This window comes from Anguilla rostrata, chromosome 13, assembly GCF_018555375.3.
Source record: "Anguilla rostrata isolate EN2019 chromosome 13, ASM1855537v3, whole genome shotgun sequence".
Lineage (NCBI taxonomy): Eukaryota > Metazoa > Chordata > Actinopteri > Anguilliformes > Anguillidae > Anguilla > Anguilla rostrata.
In genome coordinates this window covers 35,102,560-35,125,827 of record NC_057945.1, presented here as the reverse complement: position 1 = coordinate 35,125,827, position 23,268 = coordinate 35,102,560, and the positions used below count along the sequence as shown (strand labels likewise).

Genomic DNA, 23,268 nt, shown 5'->3' with positions numbered 1-23,268 from the left:
TTTATTGAAAACGTTATGAGCCATCATAATAATTTCGTAATGACTGATGAATATGTTAACGTCCTATAATTGCGAAAACTACATTGCATGTCCATCTAGCTACAAAGGTAATTTACACGATTTAAAGTTCACCCCAGTGTAAGATCACAAATATGCGATCAGAATGTTCTTAACTGAACATTCTAATACTGATGTAACAACCTCTACTGCTAATTGAAAACAATGGAATTCTAGTACACTTAAAATTTTGTAAAAACATTCCCAAAAAATGTGCTCTTCAAATGGTTTAACAAAGAAAGCCATCGTATGGATTAATATGCATTGTTGCAGAGTATGGAAGGAACCACGCTTTCTGTCTCTCACCTCGTGAACTAGTTTCTTTTTTTTTTTTTCTTCTTTTTTTCAACCAATGACATCGCCTCCCCCGGCAAGCTCCGTGTCTTGTTTTCAGCTATTGCGTAACATGGCGGTACACGTGAAACTGCACAGCGGCTTGGGGTACCAGAGAGGTGGAGACAATGACGAAATACCGTAATGTCAAATCAAGAAACACTTGGGCAGCCAAGCCTGGCCAATGGGACTCTATAGGGCGTGGTTTCCAAAGCCTGCACTCACGTTGCACTGATGTGTTGAACCGCTGATTGAGGGAAAGACCATCTCTGGAGAAACTAGGGCAACAGAAGAACAATAATCGTTGTAGGCAACTAACGTCTTAAAGAAAGTTTCTGCGTACATCCACCGGGTTCGTTGGATATAGGCGCACTTTCTACGACGTTGAATTGTCACCAGGATATTTTTCAGTGGATTTAAGAGGGAAAAACGGGAGTGTATACAACGAAGAGTTAGCTAAGTTCACCAGCAGCTACATAGATAACATTAGAAAGCTGGCTATAGCGAGTTAGTCCGTATAATTCACCACTTTTTTGGCTCCATTTCTACTATCATATATAAGGTAAGAATAAATTATTATTTTCTTATTCCATGGAATGTGTTATTCGCTCGGTAGACTTGACAGAAGGTAGTTTGAAGCCAGTTAGCTGAAAGTTAGCTATGTGCTAAATGTTTACGGGCAGGCTAGCTATTAGGCCTACAATTTCTTGCAGCGAGTTGTTCTTCCAGTGTAATCGATATACTTATTTGTTCATTGATGTTAGCTATGTGAAATTATGTAGGTAACTTTAACAGAGAGTTTGTAGGTGGCTAACATGAGCGGCATATACTTAGAGCCAGGACGAACGTTTTCATGCAGCAACAGTACGAGACCCGTGTTTGTACATGTGTGAGCTGTTGTGTTACACACCCCTAAATCTTAGCTGTTGCTGGACACGCCACCTGGCTACTTCAGCGAACATTCTCGTTAATTACTCGTATGGAAGCGTTTAAACAATCAACTGGCTGCAAAGAATATTGAATGCACAAAGCTACTTTAGCATTTTAACCCATTGTTTTGATTATAACCAGCGCTTGCAAGCTTGCTACGACATGAGCTGTCTGTGAGCTATGTATCTAAGAACGTCTGTTATTGTAGCTTGCTACCATAATTTTGGGATGGCTCACCAGCTACCTGACACCTTGTACTTCAGAGAGTCTGATTCCGGTCCAAAATACCGGAATACCCAAGGAGATACTGTCAATCATTGTGGATACTGTCAATCATTACTACTCATACCTGTTGACAACTTACGGTGTAGTTTTTAAAGCTTCGATTTAGTCATTGTATCCACAACACTATATTAACACTACATACCTTTTCTGAAAGTGCGGTTGAGTTGTGTAGTGGAGGTGTGCTGTTCAAGGACGATGTTCAGAATTGCGTATTTTCTACGAGCAAACTAATAACCAGTCACATGGTGATTGATCATTAGTTTAGACAAATTATAGACTCGAATTACATGCAAAGTGTGTTTATTTTCGATATTTGGGGTGGGGAGGAAGCAGAGCTGCTGATTTATTAGGATTGCCTCATCAAACGTATTGATGAAGTGATTGATAGGAAGGTAATCAACCTGTTTGAGCAGTCTGTCCAGAAGAATGGATTAATCTTCAATCAGACATGAACAGTGGAATATCAATACGTATATGTGTGGGTGTGTGTGAATTTTGTACTTTAATGTATTTTTACAAAACATTGTATGACTGTCATGGAGATGCCACAATCAATACAGCTTTCTTTTGTCTGTTGTGAACTACAAGTTACAAACTCCACCTTTGTAGAGCTGTTTTCATCCGCCTTTAACCACACTGGCAAAAAATGATTTGGTATTAGTTCCCTTCAGGAAGGGAAAGTCTTTTTACAAAAAGTGCAAACTGCCGTCTACTGTAGGTGTGACGTGTCCACGGTGGTGTCTACGTCCACAGGATATGGAGTTATGTCACTCCTGGATGCTCCTAGATTGGCAGCATTTGGGCCATTATTCCCAAATGGAGTGTGCATTTCGGAAATTGAGGGTTTTGACGCGATTCGCTTTCGTTGTCCTCGCGCTTGAGCGCCGTTACGCGGCTCGTCACTGCTCAACATTTCTGCTCGTCCCAGTTCAGCTTCGGTCTTCGAGCCGCCCGTCGCTCGCTGTCCGATGAAACTCTAAGCAGTTTTGATGCTCGTTGCTGAGTAAAGTCGAGCAACTGGGTGTGTGTGCAGCCCTGTGCCTGATGCTGCGGTTTGGAAAGCCAGCGTTCTCGGGGTCACAGAGCTCTGCATTACTCGGGATGCGAGTCTTGAATGGAGGCCAGAATTTAGGGCACTTCTCATATTCAACTATCTAATTTTCCATACACTGTCTACATTTATTGGTCGGGAAGTTTAATAGTACCAGTCTGGATTTTGGTTTATTACTACCTTCATAAAAGCACTCCCACTTGACTTTATTGCCCATTTATTTAGAAGTTTCTTGAGGCTATTGCCATTATAAATATCGGTTGTCACACTGTCAAGTTAGGTACATACTCTACCTAAATATTGTACCTGTCGAGTTGGGTATATATTGGCTGCCATCAATCAAGGGCTGCCATCAATCAATATGCACTGTTCACTGATGAAGTCAGTATGCCAGTGCATCTGAATCATTTAGCCTCATCTTGTGTAGATACTAGTGTGGGTCTTTCTTGAATGTGGTTTCTGAATTGTTGTTCATTTATGCACCTCTGTTTTTTAACCCAATTGATTAAACCGAATGCACATTTCTCTTTAAAATGCCTACTCCATGTTGGGCCGTGTATTGGTGACTGTGTTGGTATAGTCAAGCCATTTTCAGAATGCGTGTGATCCAATTTAAGGCAGATATTTTAAGTGTACAATTCTCTGGCTGTCATCAGGCAGTTTGTCTCCGGTTGTCAGTGCAGTACACACAAGCTGGTCCCGTGTTTGGAGGGTGTACATGATGCCATTATGCACGGTCAGGTTGAAGCAGCAGGGTGTACTGCCAGGGGAACCGCTATTTATTGATCGGCAATGCAAATGAATGCGAAAGGCCGTAGACGTCATCTCATTCACGATTACCGTGTGGCTTCAGGGTCGGGGCCCCTGAGACGAGTCCAGGAATAGCCTAGCCTAGCCTATTACGCAATGCTCCTGTGGTGGGTCACAGGCTATTATAACCCCAGCACTTGAGTAACGACGCAAGGCGGGGATTAACTCTGACGGCTTTGATTTGACTGTTGTGCTCGGCGGTGACGTTTGCTGGCTGTCTTTGGGGGCGAGCAGCGGCGTGCTGCGGAAAAGGGCCCTGAGGCCCCGCCCACTTTGGCACTTAGCAACTGCTTATGTCTCACTCCTGTTGTTTTTTTTTTTTTGTTTTTTCTCCTCCAGGCCCTGAGGAGACGTCGCCTGCTCGTGAGGAGCCACGCTTAAACAGACAGCATGCAGAACGCCGGGCGTCACTGGGGCTCTCTGCCCAGGGGACTCTGCTGAGGCGTGAGAGGGCCGGGTGGAGAGAGAGAGAGAGAGTGAGGAAGAGAGAGAGAAAGGAAGAGGAGAAGAGCGCGGGAGAGAGAGAGAGAGAGAGGACTGCTGATCCGTTCCCGGAGGGCCTGATGGTGGAGATGCCGGGGACTTCCAGCTCGTTTCCGGAGGGAGAGGACAACGCCCCGGCCCCGCCCGGGTCGCGGGAGGCCGACGGGACGGCGGAGCGGGACTGCGGAGGGCCGCAGGGCCCCGGGGCCGCAGAGTCAGCCTCCGGGTCTGGGTCGGGTTCCGGGTCCGGGTCCGGGTCCGGGTCCGGGTCGGGCGAGGACGAGGAGGAGGCGGAAGGGGACGTTGGAGGGGGCCGGCGTCGGGGCGCGGCAGGGGCGGCTGAGGGGAGCAGTGGGGAGCCCTCCCCCGGGGAGCAGGGCCAGGACGACGTGGACATGAGCAGCAGCGGCCACGACTCCGGCAGCGGGAACGACTCCTGCGGCCGCTCGTCCTCCGCCAACCGCAGCCCCCGCAGCGCCGCCTGCTCCGGCAGCGCCAAGAGGTACCCACAATCCCCTGTGCCTGTCCGTCATCCCACCCCGCTTCCGTCACCTTTACCCTGCGGCTCTATGTCTCTCGCTGCTGAGCGTTCAGCTTGTCATTTTCCCCAAATTACCGTTACGTCCAGTCAGACAGTTGGGCTTCCGTGTTAAACGGCTGTCCGGTAAATGGTCCGTTAAAGTGCGGATCCTCTTCCGGTGTCTGCCCTTTGAGGAAGTTGGGTAACGTACGTTTTATTATTTTTTTATTAAATGAACGAATTGATTTATTTTGTGGTTTTGAATGGCGGTCGTGCTGCTGCCTACGCACATCTGTGCAGCTGGTCGTCCGTGCGCGGCGAAGCAAGAGATAATCACCGAGATGAGCGGCGATTGGCTGAGAGGGGCGTCTGTCGTGGGCCGGCCTCTGGTTTGTCGTGTGGTCTGGGATGACTCTGCGGTATCAGCTGTCAGCTCTTATGTAAGAGACCAACTGCAGCCTGCGGGGGTGGGGGGGGGGGGTGGGTCTGCCACTGCCTCAGCCCCACTGCTTTAGTCTGAGTGAGTGTCTCGTCTCCCAGCTCCTGATTGGTTGGTTGGTTCTGCTGCAGCCTACACAGGGGGGGCCTCAGGAGTGGGCGGGGCTTGGGAAAGGGCGGGGCACCGGGCAGGGAGCAACAGCAGGTGGGTGCCCCGGGGTGGGGGTGGCAGGTCCTGAGCCCTGTCATTGGTCCATGTCCTGCTTGGGTTTATGAGTCCATTGTATATGTCATGCCGGCTGCATCCCAGTACCCAGTGTATACACTGTGTGCGTGTGTGCGTGTGTATGTGTGAGTGTGTGTGTGTGAGTGTGTGAGTGTGTGAGTGTGTGCGTGTGCGTGTGTGTGAGTGTGTGTGTGCGCGCGCACGCAGGGTTTTTCCTGGCATTAAAGGGGTCATTTGTGCTCCCCATCAGGGGGTTAATTTAGCTACCCACCCCCCCTGTTCACCATCATATTTTTATCCTAAGAAAATATCGAGTCGTGACTATCGTCATTGTGTTAAAATGAGTAAATGCAGTATCAATTTTAGGCCATATCCCAACAATAGTCTGCTGTCATTCCGCTGATTAAAAATATCATCCAGCTGACATTTCGGATAAAGCCTGGCATGACGTGCTCCAGCATTTTGAGTTGTTTTGTCCCAGAAACACACTTTGTGTTCCAGATTTTTTAGTGAGATGTGCTTATTGAAATCATAACTTTCGCCAATCGTTTCTTTTTTGAGAAAGTTTCCACGGTTCTACTGTCCGTGTTCTACGGTTCCTCAGTTCTACTGTCCGTGTCTACGTCTCATTCTATGTCAGGTTCTACGTTCTCGTTCTACTGTCGTGCTATTTGTCAAGTGACCTTTTTACACTGACACAAGACTTTTTGCGAACTTTTTTAGTCAAAACGATGGAACATGTTTTCTAATGATATAGATTTAAATTATATAAACGCTGCCATTGTTGTTTAAAGAACGCAACAGGGTGTGGGTGTGTGTGTATGCTTTTGTTTTGTTTTGTTTTGGAACAAGATGTCTTTGGTTGCTAAAGACTATTGTGCCGCTACAATGCAACAAAACAAGTTTTCAATGTATTTGTTAGTTTTCTGGACTGACGCTTGAGAGCTTTAAGACCTCTTTAAGTTAAGACCTCTGTTAAGGGAGGCTCTGGTTAAAAAGCACCACTCCGCATAGTTACGCTTCAGTGGCCACACTCTGTATAGTTACATACCGCCGTGCTTTAGCGTTAGCGAGGCCCAGTGAGCCTTGCTTTAGCATTAGCATGGCCCACAGAGCCTTGCTTTAGCGTTAGCAAGGCCCACAGAGCCTTGCTTTAGCGTTAGCACGGCCCACAGAGCCTTGCTTTAGCGTTAGCGAGGCCCACAGAGCCTTGCTTTAGCGTTAGCGAGGCCCACAGAGCCATGCTTTAGCGTTAGCGAGGCCCACAGAGCCTTGCTTTAGCGTTAGCGAGGCCCACAGAGCCTTGCTTTAGCGTTAGCGAGGCCCACAGAGCCGTGCTTTAGCGTTAGCACGGCCCCAGAGCCTGCTTTAGCGGAGCGAGCGCCGCAGAGCCGTGCTTTAGCTGCAGGGCCCACAGAGCTTGCTTCAGCGTAGCGAGGCCAGAGCGTTGCTTAGCGTTAGCGAGGCCACGGCCTTGCTTTAGCGTAGCATGCCACAGAGCCGCTTAGCGTTAGCGAGGCCCCGAGCTTCTTTGCGTTAGCGAGGCCCACAGAGCCGTGCTTTAGCGGAGGTGCTTTAGCTGTAACGGTGCGGTTAGCGGAGGTGCTTTAGCTGCAACGGTGCGGTTAGCGGAGGTGCGTTAGCTGCAACGGTGCGGTTAGCGGAGGTGCGTTAGCTGCAACGGTGCGGTTAGCGGAGGTGCTTTAGCTGTAGCGGTGCGGTTAGCGGAGGTGCTTTAGCTGTAGCGGTGCGGTTAGCGGAGGTGCTTTAGCTGTAGCGGTGCGGTTAGCGGAGGTGCTTTAGCTGTAGCGGTGCGGTTAGCGGTGCGGTTAGCGGAGGTGCTTTAGCTGTAACGGTGCGGTTAGCGGTTAGGTTAGCGCTCGGCTGTAACGGTCGGCTCCTCTCCCCCTGCAGCGAGCAGCTGGGCCGGGAGCGGGCGCAGGAGCACCGGGAGGTGATGGAGACGGTGCAGGAGATGAAGAAGAGGCTGCCGTCGGAGAAGAGGAGCCGCAGCAAGGCCAGCACGGTGGAGGCGCTCAACTACGCGCTCAACTGCGTCAAGCAGGTGCAGGGTGAGTCCGGCCGGACCGTCGCACAGCTGCCAGGAACAGCCGTCGCTAGGCTACCGGGTGGGACCTAGGCCAATCAGAGGAGAGCACTGAGCGTGTATGTAGGTTGTTTTTTTACGTGTTGTTTTTATACACTGTACTTTACCGTGTTTTTTTTGCCCGGAAAGCGCAGAACTTAATTTACATATGACGGTCAGGGGTCCCTGGATACTGAGGAAAAGATAATTAATTAATAAAGACCCAGATAATTAATTTAAAAAAGTTCATCCAGCCACATCCAGGTTTCTCCTGACACACACTAGCCCTGTCTGTTTTGTCTGGTCCCTTCCTTTACTTTTTTGCCATGGATGTTTCCATGACAACCCCCATAGAGCACACAACACTTTTCTTGCCGCTTGCAAAATTGCAGGAAGCCAAAACATTTTGCTTCAATTCAAAGCAACTATAGAGCGATGTTTTCTCCCCTGTTGTTGTGCCTTTTCATTAAGATTTCCCTCCTTGATTTTGAAAAAGCCAAATCTGCAAATGTTATAAATATGAATGTAGCCAACCAGTAAAAACGACAGGCCATGTAAAAATATGTTTGAAGCAAAATTGTGATGGCTTTTTTAAATTAATTTTTTTACTGGAAATTAAAAAATTAAAAAGGTAGATTATTATGGGTCTAACTTTTGAAGAGAAACTTTGGTTTGAAAAGTATACCGAATGCATTTCTGCCAAATACACCATTTGATCCTGTGTAGTTATATCAGTCTGTAGTTACTTAAGGTCTAAAGCAGCTTAGAATGTTTGACCCCATTTGAACAGGTCCAGTTGCACTTGCTGTGTGACGATGTGGGTCAGCGTAAGTAAAGATGTTCTAGGCCAGTAGCCTCAGTCCATTTGTTTTAGCTCATGTTCAGTGCCTCAGTACTCCCAGGCAAAGCCTGAATCATTCCCGCTCTGTGGAGACACCACAGGCGTGAGATACAACACTTTTTAAGAAAGAACCCTTCTTAGTCTAATCAGATGAAAAATATGTAAAAATATGAATGTGTTTTGCAGAGCCTTGTCCTTCATGTGGTCTCTTAACCGTCTTCTGTGGAAAACTGCTCGATGCCTGCGGTTTTGTGTTTGTGTTTTTCCTGTTTCTCTGGGGGCAGTTGAGGTTGTGTCAAACGCCTGACACCCGAGTTTGGCTTAGTTTCTGAACGAGTCAATAAAACTAGTACCCATCCGATCAATGCTGCTGAGCCATTTGCGTCATTCCGTTGCACGGAATGTGAACTCTGTCTGCAAACATACGGTGTTGCAAATATGCTGGCATTTACCTCTCTTTATCTCTCTATTCCTCTTTCTTTCTCTCTTTATCTCTATCTTTCTGTCTACCTGTCACTTTCACTGTGTCCCCCTCTCTCTCTGTCTGTCTCTTCCCCCCTCTCACTGTGTTCCTCTCTCTTTCTGTCTGTCTCTTCCCGTCTGTCTGCCTGTCACCCTCTCACTGTTTCACCATTACTCTCTCTCTCTCTTTCTGCCTGCCTGTCACCGTCTCACTGTTTCTCTCCTTCCCTGTATCTCTTTTTTTTTTTTCCTTTCTTTTGGGGGGTTTGACTGTGTCTGTTTTCTCCCGTTGGGGGGTCTTGGGGGCTAACCCCAGGGTTTAGGCAGCATGAGACCGGCTGTGTGCATCGTGCAATAAAGTTTTTTTTGTTAAAACTCAAAAGAAACCTGTCGTTCGCCCCGTAGCTAACAGCGAGTACTACAAGCTGCTGATGAGCAGCGGGCTGGAGGAGAGGAAGGAAGCCGCGGTCTGCCCCCTGGAGGAGCTGGAGAGCATTACCTCGGAACACACCCTCAAAAACACGGTACTTATGGCAACCTTGAATCACTGTGCCGTTTCTTAGTACCCAAGCAATTTAACGTTCCGCTCAAAATGTTAAAGATTAATTTAAAAATATCGCTAAAGACAGGACGAGCTGGTTGTGATGCTCCGATGGGTCAAATTTCCTGGCCGGTTTTTTTCGACGGTGGCACGGTCTCGTCTCCTAATTGCGTAACAGATGCCAGCACCCTCAGATATCCCTTTAACAAAGTGACTGGCCGCTGTGGAAAGGGAACTGGGCTCGTCACATTGGTCTCATTCCCAGCTGAGCAGGGTGCCTAACCTCAGAAATCCATCTGTATGAGTGGATTGTATATGGAGAGTGTAAGCTGCTCAGGTTGCTGCGTAGGTTGCCCTGGGTAAAAGAGCATCTGCTAAGTGCAGTGAATGCAGGCTATGCTTCATACCGCACGTCATGACAATCCAATCCAATCCAATCCAATTTTATTTGTTAAGCACTTTAAAACAGCCATGGCTGACCAAAGTGCTGTACAGAAGAATAAATAAATACATTGCAAAATAAACACATCATAGCTATAGTCATATAGGTAACAGTCATACAATCGGAGAAATAAATAGGATAAAATAAGGAATAAAATAAAGGATAAAATAAAATAAAATTAAATAATAAAATAAAATAAAGTCATTGTCTTGCTAGGAGTCAAAAGCCAAGGAGAAGAGGTGGGTTTTGACGAGACATCACGTATAGACTGTGGCACCGATGCTGATGGTCAGCTTGTGCTCCTCCGTTACGGTTATGGGTTTGCATGGACTCTCAAAGATAATCACCGGGCGTGGGAGAGGCCGTACCGATCGGTCCCTACGAGAAGAAGAGCTGCTCAATGGCTGCTCGGTGCTGGCACACGGAACAGTGAAGTGATTCCTTGATTCCCTGGATTCGGGTTAAAGGCCGCTCCCCCCCCCCCCCCCGTTGTTCGCAGGACACGTTCGTGGCGGTGTTCTCGCTGACCAGCGGCCGCATCCTGTTCGCCTCCGAGCAGGCGGCCTGCATCCTCAGCTGCAAGCGCAAGTTCCTGCAGTCCGCCAAGTTCGTGGAGCTGCTCTTCCACCAGGACGTCAACGTCTTCTACTCGCACACCGCCCAGCCCCACCTGCCCCCCTGGAGCGTGGGCTCCCAAAACGGTGAGACGGGACGGGGGGGAGGGTCACATGGGGCTCGGACCGGAGGGGGGCGGGGGGGCGGGGTCACATGGGGCTTGAACCTCAGGGGCTGAGGTGTTGGGGGGGGGTTCTAGACCCGCTCCCCCTCAAGGCTGTAGCTACACAAACACAGTTCATAGAAATGATCTCTGTGAGACTGTAGCTTTTGTCCTTCATGGCTTCTTTACGGTTCTTCTCGCAGCGGCCATTTTGTTCCAGTGCGCCCAGGTGAAGTCCTTCTTCTGCCGCATCAGGTCAGTCTCCCTTCCCAGAATTTAGTAGCCTTAGAAATACCAGGAAATAAAACTCTGCTGTTTTCCCAGGGGCATGTATTCTTTTTAGGTGTGCAGAGCTTCTGGTCCCTAATATAGACCCAGGCTCTGTTTTGTGACATAAAGAGGCATGGTCAAATTAGAGTTGAGAAACTCATCTCATTTGTGGCAGAGTCTTCTCAGACCATTTAAATACAATGGAAACAGCCTTAACTTCTGCGTCTCAATTATAGTTTGTAACGTTAGTTATCATAGCCAGTAAATTTCACTCAAAGCCCTGTTATGTAAAACCAAAATCAAAAATATTAATGTTATTGCAGCAATATTGCACAGCACACATTATACTGTATGCTGTATATTAAAGCTGAATGAGTGTGTGTTGCTGAAAGGAGAGAGGTGGCTGATCTCTGGAGGGGTGGCTGATCTCTGAAGAGGTGGCTGATCGTGTGCTGGTCTCTGCAGGGGGGGGAAGGACCGGGACGGGGAGATGCGCTACAACCCGTTCCGCATCACGCCCTACCTGCTGAAGGTGCAGGGCGGGGAGGGGGAGGGGGAGGGGGAGGCGGAGCGACCCTGCTGTCTGGCGCTGGCCGAGCGCATCATCTCAGGATACGAAGGTACGGCCCTGCCCCGCCCGTCACCGCGGCTCTCTCATCTCTGACTCCGCCCTCCCGTCTCTGACTCCGCCCTCCCGTCTCTGACTCTGCCCTCTCGTCTCTGACTCTGCCCTCTCATCTCTGACTCCGCCCTCTCATCTCTGACTCCGCCCCCCCGTCTGTGACTCTGCCCTCCCGTCTGTGACTCTGCCCTCCTGTCTCTGACTCCGCTCTGACTCCGCCCTCCCGTCTCTGACTCCGCCCTCCCGTCTCTGACTCCACCCCCTGTCTCTGTATCTGACTCCGCCCTCCCGTCTCTGACTCCGCCCTCTCGTCTCTGACTCCGCCCCCTCGTCTCTGACTCCGCTCTGACTCCTCCCTCCCGTCACTGACCTCTGACCCCGCTCTCGCTCTCCTCTCCCTGCAGCGCCGCGGATCCCCATGGACAAGCGCATGTTCACCACCACGCACTCCCCCGGCTGCGTCTTCCTGGAGGTGGACGAGCGGTGAGCGCTTGGCGGGCTGGAGGCGGGAAACCCCCGCGTTCCTCCCTCTTCTTCCTCAGACTAGCCGTTTTTAGGAGCTCTGCTCTGCACCCACAGGGCCACTCTGTGACTCATAGTGTTGTTGGACATCCTCACGGTGGGAGCATAGGATCAGCTCCTTTCTATTTGTTAACTTGACACGTGTGTTTTGTTGTCCACATGCTTATTTTTGAGTTCCAGTGAGTGTTGGGTTGATGTTGGGTAAATTCACTGAATGTGTGTGTGTGTGTGTGTTTGTGCGCGCTCCACAGTGCTGTGCCGTTGCTGGGATACCTCCCTCAGGACTTGATTGGGACGTCGGTGCTGACCTGCCTGCATCCTGAGGACCGCGCGCTCATGCTCGCCATGCACCGCAAAAGTACGTCCTCCATTCTCTCCGTTCCTTCCATCCTCATCCACCCTCTCCATTCTCTCCATCCTCATCCACCCTCTCCATTCTCTCCATCCTCGCCCGAAATCTCCTTTCTCTCCATCCTGACCCACCTTCTCCACTCTATCCATCCTCACCCACCTTCTCCACTCTATCCATCCTCACCCACCTTCTCCACTCTATCCATTCTCTCCATCCTCACCCACCCTCTCCATTCTCTCCATCCTCACCCGCCCTCTCCGTTCTCTCCATCCTCACCCGCCCTCTCCATTCTCTCCATCCTGACCCACCTTTCCACTCTATCCATTCTCTCCATCCTCATCGGCCCTCTCAGCTCTCCATTCTCTCTTCTGTCCACTCTCCATCCTCATCTGCGTTTTACATTCTCATCCACACTGTCCACTCTGTTTATTCTCACCCGACCCTGTGGTGTGTATATTGAGAGATTTAGGTTCAGTTGACTTAAGTCATTGAGCTTCCCCTCCCATCCCCCCTCTCACTCCCTCTCTCTTCCTCACTCCCTCTCTCTCTCTTCTTCTCCTCCCAGTCCTGAAGTACGCGGGCCAGCCCCCCTTCGAGCACTCCCCCATCCGCTTCCGCTGCCAGAACGGGGACTACATCACCCTGGACACCAGCTGGTCCAGCTTCATCAACCCCTGGAGCCGCAAGGTGGCCTTCATCATCGGGAGGCACAACGTCCGCACGTGAGTCTGCCTGTGCGTCCGTCTGTCTGTCTGCCTGTCCGCCACCAAACCTAACCCTGTCCCAACCCCTAAACCAACGAGAGGCACAATGTCCGCACGTGAGTCTGCCTGTGTGTCCGTCTGTCTGTCTGCCTACCTGTCTGCCCGCCCGCCACCAAACCTAACCCTGTCCCAACCCCTAAACCAATGAGAGACACAATGTCCGCACGTGAGTCTGCCTGTGTGTCCGTCTGTCTGTCTGTCCGTCTGCCTGTCTGCCTGCCTGTCTCTCTGCCTGTGTGTCCATCTGTCTGTCTGCCTGCCCTCCTACCCGCTCCCTAAACCAACCGTCCCAACCCCTAAACCAATGAGAGGCACAATGTCCGCACGTGAGTCTGCCTGTAAGTATGTAATGACTCCTCCCCTTTCTCCCCCCCCCCCCCCACAGCGGCCCTCTCAACGAGGACGTGTTCGCAGCGCAGACTAAAGGGGAGGGGCCTGTCATCTTCGAGGAGGTCAAAGAACTGCAGGCGCAGATCTACAAGCTGTTTCTGCAGGTCAGTGCTGGGCAGTCTGTGTCAGGGGTACGGAAACCTGACCCTAGGGGGCAGTAGTGTTGCTGCTGCTTTTCGTTTCTACCTGATTCAGTTCGTTAATGCCCCTGATTGACCAGAGATTACACTCACCTGGCGTCCCAGGTTTGAATCAGTCCTGATTGGAGGGGAAGAATGAACACCAGCAGTACTACTGGCCTCGAGGGCTGGATGGGAGTGTCCCTGGTCTGTGGAGAGAGGGCTGAACCCGGGGGAAATGTTTGGGTGACCCTGTCCCACGGCGGTCTGTGATGAGGCTGACTCATGAAGGCGGGGGCGGTTTATATAGCAGGACCCCGCCCTGACTCTCCCCTCCGTCTCCGCAGCCCGTCCACAACAAGGGCTCCAGCGGCTACGGCAGCCTGGGCAGCAACGGCTCCCACGAGCCCTACATCAGCGTGGCCTCGTCCAGCGACAGCAACGGCAACCTGTGGGAGGAGTCGCACCGCCAGCCGGTGAGCGGGAGCGCACACGCACACCGCCAACATGCACACACACACACACACACACACACACACACACCCCACCCACACGCACACGCACACACACTCACACACACCCCACCCACACGCACACACACACACACACACCTCAGCCACACGCCACACACACATACACACACACACACCCCACCAGCACATTTACACACACACACACACACACCCCCACACCAGCATACACACACAGCACACACACACCACAACCACACACACACACACAACCACACACACACACCACACACACACACACACAACACAACCCCACACAAACCACCCAACACGCACACGCACACACACACAACACACACCACACACACACACACGCACACACACACACACACACACCACGCACACCACCGCACACACCACCACATGCACAAACACACACACACACCACAACACCCACACACACAACACGCACACACCACAGCACACACACACCACACACCACCACACACACACCACACTCTCTCACACGCACACACACACACACGCACACACACACCCCACCCAAACCCGGGTGCCCTCAATGTGCATATGAACACACACACACACACACACCCCCTTAGCCTGGCTTGTGTGGTTAGGCAGGTCGCTCAATGTCCGTCTGTCTGTCTGTGCAGATGACGCTGCAGCAGATCAGGGCTGATGTCAGCAGGGTGAAGAGCTGGGGCCAGCAGGCCTACCTGCACTCACGCAGGAAACACCCCCCCTTCGGGAAACCCCCGCCAGGTAAAGTTGGACTTCCCCCTCACTCTCTCTCCCCCCTTCCTCTCTCTCTCTCAGTCTCCCCCTCACTCTCTCTCCACGCTCTCCCTCAGTCTCGTTCTCTCTCCCCCCTTCCTCTCTCTCTCACTGTCTCCCCTGTCTCTCTCTCTCCCCCCTCTCTCTCTCCTCCTCCTCACTTACTCACTCACTCACTCATTCTCTCTCTCTCTTTGCTTGTACAGGGCCGGCGGTGCCTCTTCCTCACCAGGCCCAGAATTCGGCACTCAGGGGTCGCCACGGTCAGACCCCCGAGGAGTCGCGGAAGCAGCCGCACGTTCCGTCCTACCAGCAGATCAACTGCGTGGACAGCATCATCAGGTGCGAGGCCCCGCCCCCTCCTTACAGACCTTCAGTACTCCCATCGTGCGACAGATTGCTGTTAACCGTGAACTTCTGGTTGTCATGACCTGGTCCTGACGTCTGGTCCTCAGGCCCACCACACTAAATTTCCTCCCTTTCGTATGACTCCTACATGCTTCACACAGGGACGCACCGGGCACTGAGCCTGTAGCAAGAGCTCAGCTTGAGCCCCACCACCCCAGAAACTCCTGCTCTAATATTGTCTGAGGGTCCCTGTCAGTCAGGGCCCCTGGAATTCATTCCTTTCCCCACTTCCGGCACCTCTGGCTCCGCACATTAAGAAGTAAAACTAGCGTGTTAAAAGCAGGAAGGCTGAAACAGGCGCGGTGTGTAACGGGAGTTCCCCTGTGTCCGTCTGTCTGTCCGTCTTCAGGTACCTGGAGAGCTGTACGGTCCCGGCACTGAAGCGCAAGAGCAAGTCTCTGTCCATCGCTACCTCCTCCTCTTCCTCAGCGTCGGAGGAAGAGAAGACCCCCGCGGACCTGCACGGGGACGCCGTGCACACAGAGGGTGAGTCCCACTGACCACCCAGCCAACCTGTAACTGACCCAACCTGTAAACCTGACTCCCCGCCCCCCACCGGCCCGCCCTGTAGACGCCCTGTCCCGGTACGCCCGGCCGACGTCCCGCCGCTGACCGTCTCTCTCCCCTGCAGACGTGGCGCTGGTGGCCCCCGGAGCTCCGGACAGCCAGGTTTCGGCGGGGTCGGTGGCGGCCGTGGTGGGGGCGCCCCTGACGGACATCACCCTGTCCACCAAGGCCATGAGCGTGGTGTCCATCACCAGCCAGTGCAGCTACAGCAGCACCATTGTGCACGTGCCCCAGCCCGAATCTGGTGAGTCACCGCTCCCCCCCGCACGCCCCCCCCCCTTTCCCCTGCCCCAGGAAGTCCTCCTGACCCCCTTCTCTCCCTCCTCCCCCCCCAGAGGTGACCGCGCTGGAGGACGCGCCGATGGGCAGCGAGCAAGCCGACCCCGCCCCTCCGCTGACGCCCCGCCCCCCCGAGGAGTTCCGCGTGGTGGGGCTGACCAAGGAGGTGCTGTCGGCGCACACGCAGAAGGAGGAGCAGGAGTACGTGGACCGCTTCCGCCACCGCATCCTGCAGAGCCCCTACAGCTCCTACCTGCAGCAGGACGACAGCAGCCTGGCGCACTCGCACCACCACGGTGAGCCAGCAGGGGCCGCCAAAAGCAAACTAAAATAAAATAAATAAGGAGTTGGGAGTACATGCACTGGCAGCTCAGCTGGGAATCGTTTAGAGAAAATCATAAAATGTCCCACCCCTCGTAAAGATGTCCCACGTTAACGGCTTGCTGATATTGACAGACTGTTTACAGTGTTCATGTAATGATGTGCCATTTTGTTGGACAGCTTGTTGCCGTGGTGACGGGGTGGTCTGGGTTCAGGGCTTGTTGTTTCGTGCAGATTTGTAAAGCTTGTGCCGTCTGGTCACATAATATGGCGGGTTGTGTCGAAAGGCACCCCTTCAGTACTGAAGGGACGGAGTAGTAATGTGTTAAGATGGTGGGGGCCATTTTCTGATGAAATCCTGACGAAAGAATAATGCGGAGACTGACTGTGTGTCTGTGCGCGGGTTCCATCCCGCTCTCTCTCTCTCTCCCCGTAGGCGAGCACGGGCCCACGAAGCCGGCTAGCGCTCGCGGCGGCGGCTGGAGCAAGTCCAAAACCGGGAAGCCCAAACACAAGCGGCCCAAAGCGCGGGACTCCTCGGACAGCTACACCTCCCCCCGCCAGCCCCCGCAGCCCCCGGACTCCTCCTGGCCCCCCTCCGAGTCCTCCCAGCCGCAGCCCGCCCCCGGCGGCGCGGGCTTCCTGCCCCCCCTGCTCATGCCCTCCTTCCAGGCCCCCTACTTCAGTGGCCTGGGGCAAGTGGGCAACTCCGCGGCCAACTCCGCCTTCAACGCAGGCAGCCAGCAGGGCGGGGCCCTCTTTGTGCTGCAGCCAGATCAAATCATGCAGCCTGCGCAGAGCATGCAGCCCATGCAGAACATGCAAACCATGCAGAACATGCAGCCAATTCAAATCATGCAACCAATGCAGAACGTGCAGCCTATGCAGAACATGCAGCCTATTCAAAACATGCAGCCCATGCAGAACATGCAACCAATGCAGAACATGCAGCCCATGCAGAACATGCAACCAATGCAGAACATGCAGCCCATGCAGAACGTGCAACCTTACACGGCGCCTGTCATGGCCTGGGTCATGTTGAACTACCCCGCCTATCCCAACTACCCCCTGTACCCCCAGGGGATGCTCCCGGCGATGGCTCCAGCTGCCCCTCTCCTCCCCCAGCCCTTCAGCCTTCCCGGGTTCGGCCCCGCCCCCGGCCCCGCCCCCTTCCACACGGGCCACGCCCCCCAGCCCGGGACGCTGGCGTCGTCCCCTCCCGCCCCGCCCTTCATGGCCTCCTCCAACCCCCCCTCCTCCCTGGGGGAGGACGCGGACGCCACTCAGCCCACCGCGCTCTTCTCCAGCTCCCGCTCCAGCTCCCCGCTGCAGCTCAACCTCCTGCAGGAGGAGCTGCCTCCGCAGAGCAGCACGGGCCAGGCCGAGAGCCTCCAGGAGCCGCACGCCAAAGCGGTGAGCCTCGCTGCGCCGCGCCGCGCCTCCTCCAGCGCCTCCTCCTGGTCTTAAAACCTCTTTCGTTCTGTGGGAGAGGGGACGTTATACACGTGTAGGCAGTGGGTGCCGTTAAAAACAGAGATATAAAAATAAAAACGGTATAAAAACAGAGGTTAATGGACAGGGTTGAGGAAGGAGGAGGAGTCTACTTTGATTGCAAACACAGTACCACAGCACAGTAAAAAAAAGTCCAGCGTAGTATGCTTTTTAGACAAGCGTTAGCGTTTATTTAGCATTTAGGCTTGTCTGCCTGAACAGTGGCAAGCTGAACCAGTAATCTGCTTTTGGCTCGCTGTTCAGACTTCCATACCGGTGGCCGGAGAGCCCAGCCCACGTCCGTATCCCAGGTGTATTACCTGTGGGCTGTCGGTCGGTTTGCACCGCCCTTCTCCTCACTGTGCAGCACACATTCAGAGTGGACTGGAGAGTGCGGTGTGCGGGGCTTCGTGCGGTGCTGTGTGGTGTGTGTTAAGATGGCTGCTTACGCTGAGCCCGCTGCTGATATTGCTCCCCCCCCCCATCCTTTCTGCTCCCGCCCCAGGAGGACGCGGCCAGCGATTCGGGTAACCACGACGACCAGTCCACCTCCAGCAAGCTGCTGGACCTGATGCTGCAGGCGGACGCCCGGTCCGGGACGGGCTCCAACGCCTCGGGCAGCCGGTCCGGGGAGTCCGGGGGGTCGCTGGGCTCGGGGTCGGGGTCCGGGTCCGGGTCGGGCTCCAACGGCACCTCCACCAGCCACACGGGTACGAGCCGCCGCCGCCGCCCCCTGGGGCGGGGGGGGGGGGCTGCCGCAGACACAGCGCTAACTTTCGAACGGGTGCGTTTAGAATGTGGAAGATGACGCGGAACATTCCGGATCTGCTCCTGGCTGGCGGTGTTAAAGTGCTCGTGATTCACGCGTTGTGTTCAGGCGCGTGCTCCTGCAGTTACCTTCGCCTCGGCGCATCCGAATCGTCTGGTGAAATAAACGCCTGTGGCGCTACGTTAAGCGCCCGGCCACGCTAGTCGGGGATTATTAATGCAGTGGAAGTGAACTGTGAGGATGTGTGAGATTTATGTGTCGCCAACGTCCTCATACTCTCTCCCTCTCATACTCTCTCCCTCTCCCTTTCTCCCCGTCCCTCTCCCTCTCCTGCTCTCTCCCTCTCTCTGTCCCTCCCTCCTCTCTTGCTCTTCCTCCCTATCTCCCCCCCTCTCCCTCTGTCCCTCCCCCTCCCTCCCTCTCTTTCTCTCTCTCCCCCTCTCCCTCCTTTCCCCTCTCTCCTTCTCTTTCTCTCCTCTCTCTCCCTCTCCCTGTCTCCTGTCTCTCCTCCTCTCTCCTCTCTCTCTTTCTCTCTCTCCTCTCCCTCTCTCTCTCCCTCTCTCTCCCTCTCTCTCCCCGCTCACAGGCAGCAGTAACAGCAGTAAGTACTTTGCCAGTAACGACTCCTCGGACACGTCCCGGAAGGCCAGGAAGCACGTGGAGGCCCCGGAGAGGCCCGGGTTCGACGACTGTGCGGAGGACTCGATCTGGACCCTCATCCAGCAGACCCCCGAGCCCGTGATGCTGACCTACCAGATTCACTCCAGGTACCCTCCTCCCCCCCCCCCTTTGCCCCGCCATGCTTCACCCCGTCTGAGGAACCCAAAATCACGTGTCTGGGCACACAGGGGAGCGCTTTAGTTCCCGCGGTCTCACGCGCCCCGCTAGTTGTCTCTTTGCTCTGTGCATTCCCAGAGGTAGCTGCTCTCTGCTGCCCGTTACTGGAGCGCCCTCTTGTGGACCTTTTGGTGCACAGCTCACTGCGTCCTTGCTGTAATTCTCATCCTCGCCTCAGCGAAGCCAGGCCCATTGCTGAGTGTATTGTGAAGGAGCAGACAGGAGTGTTCCTTGGTCTTGACGTCATTCGGGGTGGCTTTATTGGCAGACGCAGACGTAGACATGGTTTTCCTGGAGCGTACAGGAAGTAGTGGCCCTGTTTCTCAGTGTTTCAGGGTTTAGGTACTAACAGCAGTGCAGATTTTCCTGATGTAGTGAGTGTGTGTGGGTTTGGAGTGGACAAGGCTGTGTGTGTGTGTGAACTGTGTGTGTGTAAGCTGTGTGTGTGTCTGAGCTGTGTGTGTGTGTGTGTGTAAGCTGTGTGTGTCTGAGCTGTGTGTGTGTGTGTGTGTGTGTGTGTCTGAGCTGTGTGTGTGTGTAAGCTGTGTGTGTGTGTGTGTGTGTGTAAGCTGTGTGTGTGTGTGTGTGTGTGTGTGTGTGTGTGTGTGTGAGAGTGTGTGTGTGTGTGTGTGTGTGTGTGTGTGTGTGTGTGAGAGTGTGCAGTGTGTGTGAGCTGTGTGTGTGTGTGTGTGTGTGTAGCCGCGCCCCTGACCGCGCCCGTCTCTGTGCAGGGACCAGGCGCAGGTGCTGCAGGAGGACCGGGAGAAGCTGCTGCTGCTGCAGCCCAGGCAGCCGCACTTCACCCAGCAGCAGAGGGAGGAGCTGGCCGAGGAGCACCCCTGGATCCAGCAGCGCGGGCTGCCACACGAGATCGGCACACAGGTACAGACGCATGGGCTAGCTGTAGCTTTTACACACACGCACACACGCACGCACACACGCACGCACACGCACACACACACGCATGCAGGCATGCACACACGCACACACGCACGCACGCAGGCACACACTCACACACACACACGCACGCAGGCACACACACACACACGCACGCACGCAGGCACACACTCACACACACGCGCGAATGCGGGCAAAGGTATTTGCCCCTTCATGATTTGCTCTATTATTGCATATTTGTCACACATGTAACATTAGGCAAAGGGAACCTGAGTAAACACAAAACATGTTTTAAAAATTAATTTGTTTATTCAATGAAAAAAGTTATCATACACTCACTCACTAAGAGGCTTGGCTCTGTCAGTACACTCACTCATTCACTCCCTGATTGAGGTGGCTCTGTCGATACACTCATTCACTCACTAAGAGGCTGGGCTCTGTCAGTACACTCACTCATTCACTCATTCGTTTGGCAATTCATTCATTCATCAGCAGTGGGCGTGTCCCGTCTGATGCCCCGCCTCCTTGTTTGTGATGCAGGGCTGTGTGGACTGCTGCACGGGACCCGGCGACACGTCGCCACGCCCCTCGCCCCGCCCACAGACTCCCAACACCTCCAGCCCATTGGACGGTCTGCCAGAGGACTCCGGCCCCCCCGCCAACACCTGATGTGTCACCCCAACCGCCCCGCCCCCCCTCGCCCAGAGGAACACAGGGGCTCAGACTAAAGCCCCCCCTCCCCCCCTCAGAGTTACCCGCGGCTCTCTGTACCTAGAACAGTGCTGGGCGTGAGGAGGGGCCTGCTTCGCTTGCAGGGCGTGAGGAGGGGCCCATTTCGCTTGCAGGGCGTGAGGAGGGGTCCGTTTCGCTGCGTACCGCGCCGTTCCGTTTACACACGCGCTTCACGCGCACGTAACGCACGGCAACGCCACTTAGCGCACGTGGACCCGGTGTTCTGACTGTGGCGGAGCTGGGCTGTTCCCAGCCCGTTGCAGAACAAGGCCAGTTTCTTACGGGCGTAACGATCGAAGGTGGGTTCGGATTCGGGTTCAGGTGGGGAGCGGCGTTCGGGACGGGGTCCGCTGTGAGCGGACACGTTACCGTCTGCGCCTGTTTAATCCCTCGAACGATGGACCTCAACAACTGTGACTCTTAAAAAACCGTCCAGCAGTATCTGTTCATACGTACACTCCCGTTCCTTTTCCTGTTCTTTTGAAGATTGTATTCAGGCACAAGGGTGTACGTGTGTGTATGTGTCTCTGTGTGTGTGTGTGTGTTATTTAACTCAAGTAAATGGAGCCCGTAGCATGTACATTCCATACCTGTGCCAATGCGGTGTGTGTGTCTCACGCTGCGGCAACAGGAGTCCCGGGTGCGCGGAACAGAGGGGAAACCACGTCCCCCCAAAAGACAGTCCCACCCTGTTCATGTCCTCCGAGAAGCCGTTGAACTGGAAACGGTCATTTTTTAAAATTTTATTTTTCATTGTGAAATAATCTGTTCTCACAGGCAGTATTACAGAACTGTTTTTAAACGCCGTGTCGGTCCAAGGTGCTCGCCCAAAGCTGTGATCTTTTAGTTGGGACTGCAGCGTGTGTTGTAATGGCTCTGTCCCCCCCGTTTTTGGGGAAACTCCCATCGTCTGCTTCGGGTTGTTTAGTGAACAGAGTCTGCCGGAGACATTTTTGTTGCTCACTATGTTTCATCCCTTGGATGAGTCCTAGGTGCAGGTTCCGTTCGTTTCGGTGAGACTAGACCAATCGCAACGCCGCATTTTGAAGTGAAGGGGGCAGGCCGCGCCCGTTTCGTTACGACGGGATTGTGGTGACCGCCCAGGTCCAGGGGTGTGACTGTAGGAACATGAGCGTCCGCGTCGATGGGACAGCTCGACGCATTTATCGCTTCAGAATCGCTGTGGGGTTCGGGCAGATCCCCGGCCACGGACGATGGTGGTGCTGCGTGAGTGAGCTGGAGGAGCAACGACTGTTTTCAGCCCCCAAAACCCCCCTCGCCCCCCGCCCTCCCCAGCCCCGCCCTCCCCAGGTGCGAAGCTACAGCATCACTTTTGAAGCAGCACACTTTCCTGTTTGCTTCCAGAACTTTCTCTCCTTAAACCAGTGGCCCAGAACAGAGCCAGCTCAGGCCCTCCTTGGGGGGGGGGGGGGGGGGTACACAGTCAGTATGAGAACGGCTGTGGGCTCCCCATTAAACTGCCAGTTATGCCATAGGAGACGGCTCCCCCCAGATACTGTTTTTCCATTATGAATGATGATACCTGTTTGGATGAAATTAAGTTGGCCCTGTGAAAAAAAAAAAAAAAAAAAAATGAATGAATCGTTGACTAATGGATTTTGAAAGCGAGGTTTCCCCAGAGTAGAGACAGTGTCTTGGTTTTGCCGCTGGATGGTGAAATTGGCTCTTGTTCAGCCCGTGAACAAGGCCTGCTATTCTTTAATTTATTGAAATATGCCAAAAAAAAACAAAAAATCTCAAATGTCTATTTTTGTTGTGTGTAAATTTGTGGCTAATTTGTTCAGTTCCTTTTTGTCCTGTTAGAGATGCGGTCTTTGAGAGGAGAGCGTTGTAGTGACGGAGTTAAAAGCAGACTTGTAGGCGATGTCCCGTGGGACAGCTTTCAGACCGCACACCTGCCCGCACACCTGTCTATTAAACGGCTGGGTTTTTGTACAGTTTTTGCCTCAGTGCAGGGATCTCACAGGTTTTGTACAGTATTTTTAGAGAGAGAAATATAACAGCACCTTGTATTTTACAAAAGAAATGACAAAAACAAACGTGAAGAGTATGAATAATGGCTTTTTTGTCGGCTGTTCAGGGAGTCACTTTGTGGCACCATGAAGTGACTAAATAAACGATGACTATTGCTCATTGTGAAGTGTTCTTTTAAAGCTGTACCTTTGTATTCCGTTATTATTCTGAAAATGTGCAACTGTGTGTCAGAGTCTTAGCGCTCCTCACTCTACCAGGGACCCACAGGTGGACCTTCGTGACTGTGGCTCATCCTGTGTTGATGAGGAGGCTTTTAAAATAAAAAAAGATAATACACTATTTTACATATATAGTCTGTTGTGCACTGGGACTAAAACATTTACAGATGCATTTACACACATGGGGGGGAGGGTGGCTTATGCTGGTGGTGAAATCTCTAGGTCAG

The 23,268-nt window shown here is 53.2% G+C and overlaps 2 protein-coding genes across 2 annotated transcripts in view; one reads left to right on the top strand and one right to left on the bottom strand.

The window, feature by feature from the left end:
* Positions 1-23,268, bottom strand: part of LOC135238574 (matrix remodeling-associated protein 8-like) — a 249,684-nt gene that overhangs the window by 82,686 nt on the left and 143,730 nt on the right. The gene's annotated exons all lie outside the window — the stretch shown is intronic.
* per3 (period circadian clock 3) lies at positions 588-22,977 on the top strand. The gene is made up of 22 exons (XM_064305056.1): positions 588-952; positions 3,806-4,451; positions 7,048-7,205; positions 8,928-9,046; positions 10,005-10,206; positions 10,427-10,478; positions 10,959-11,113; positions 11,520-11,598; positions 11,889-11,995; positions 12,555-12,711; positions 13,139-13,247; positions 13,610-13,738; positions 14,407-14,515; positions 14,734-14,869; positions 15,285-15,421; positions 15,567-15,746; positions 15,838-16,077; positions 16,539-17,515; positions 18,099-18,303; positions 18,949-19,129; positions 19,931-20,081; positions 20,637-22,977. Exons 2-22 carry the CDS (start codon positions 4,030-4,032, stop codon positions 20,763-20,765), a joined length of 4,134 nt encoding a protein of 1,377 aa, XP_064161126.1. The 5' UTR covers positions 588-952; positions 3,806-4,029; the 3' UTR covers positions 20,766-22,977.

Coding starts and splice junctions, on each gene's coding strand:
- per3 (XM_064305056.1), top strand. CDS start 4,030: ATGGTGGAGATGCCGGGGACTTCCAGCTCGTTTCCGGAGGGAGAGGAC. Junction 11,114..11,519: donor CATCATCTCAGGATACGAAG/GTACGGCCCTGC, acceptor CTCTCCCTGCAG/CGCCGCGGATCCCCATGGAC. Junction 12,712..13,138: donor GGGAGGCACAACGTCCGCAC/GTGAGTCTGCCT, acceptor CCCCCCCCACAG/CGGCCCTCTCAACGAGGACG.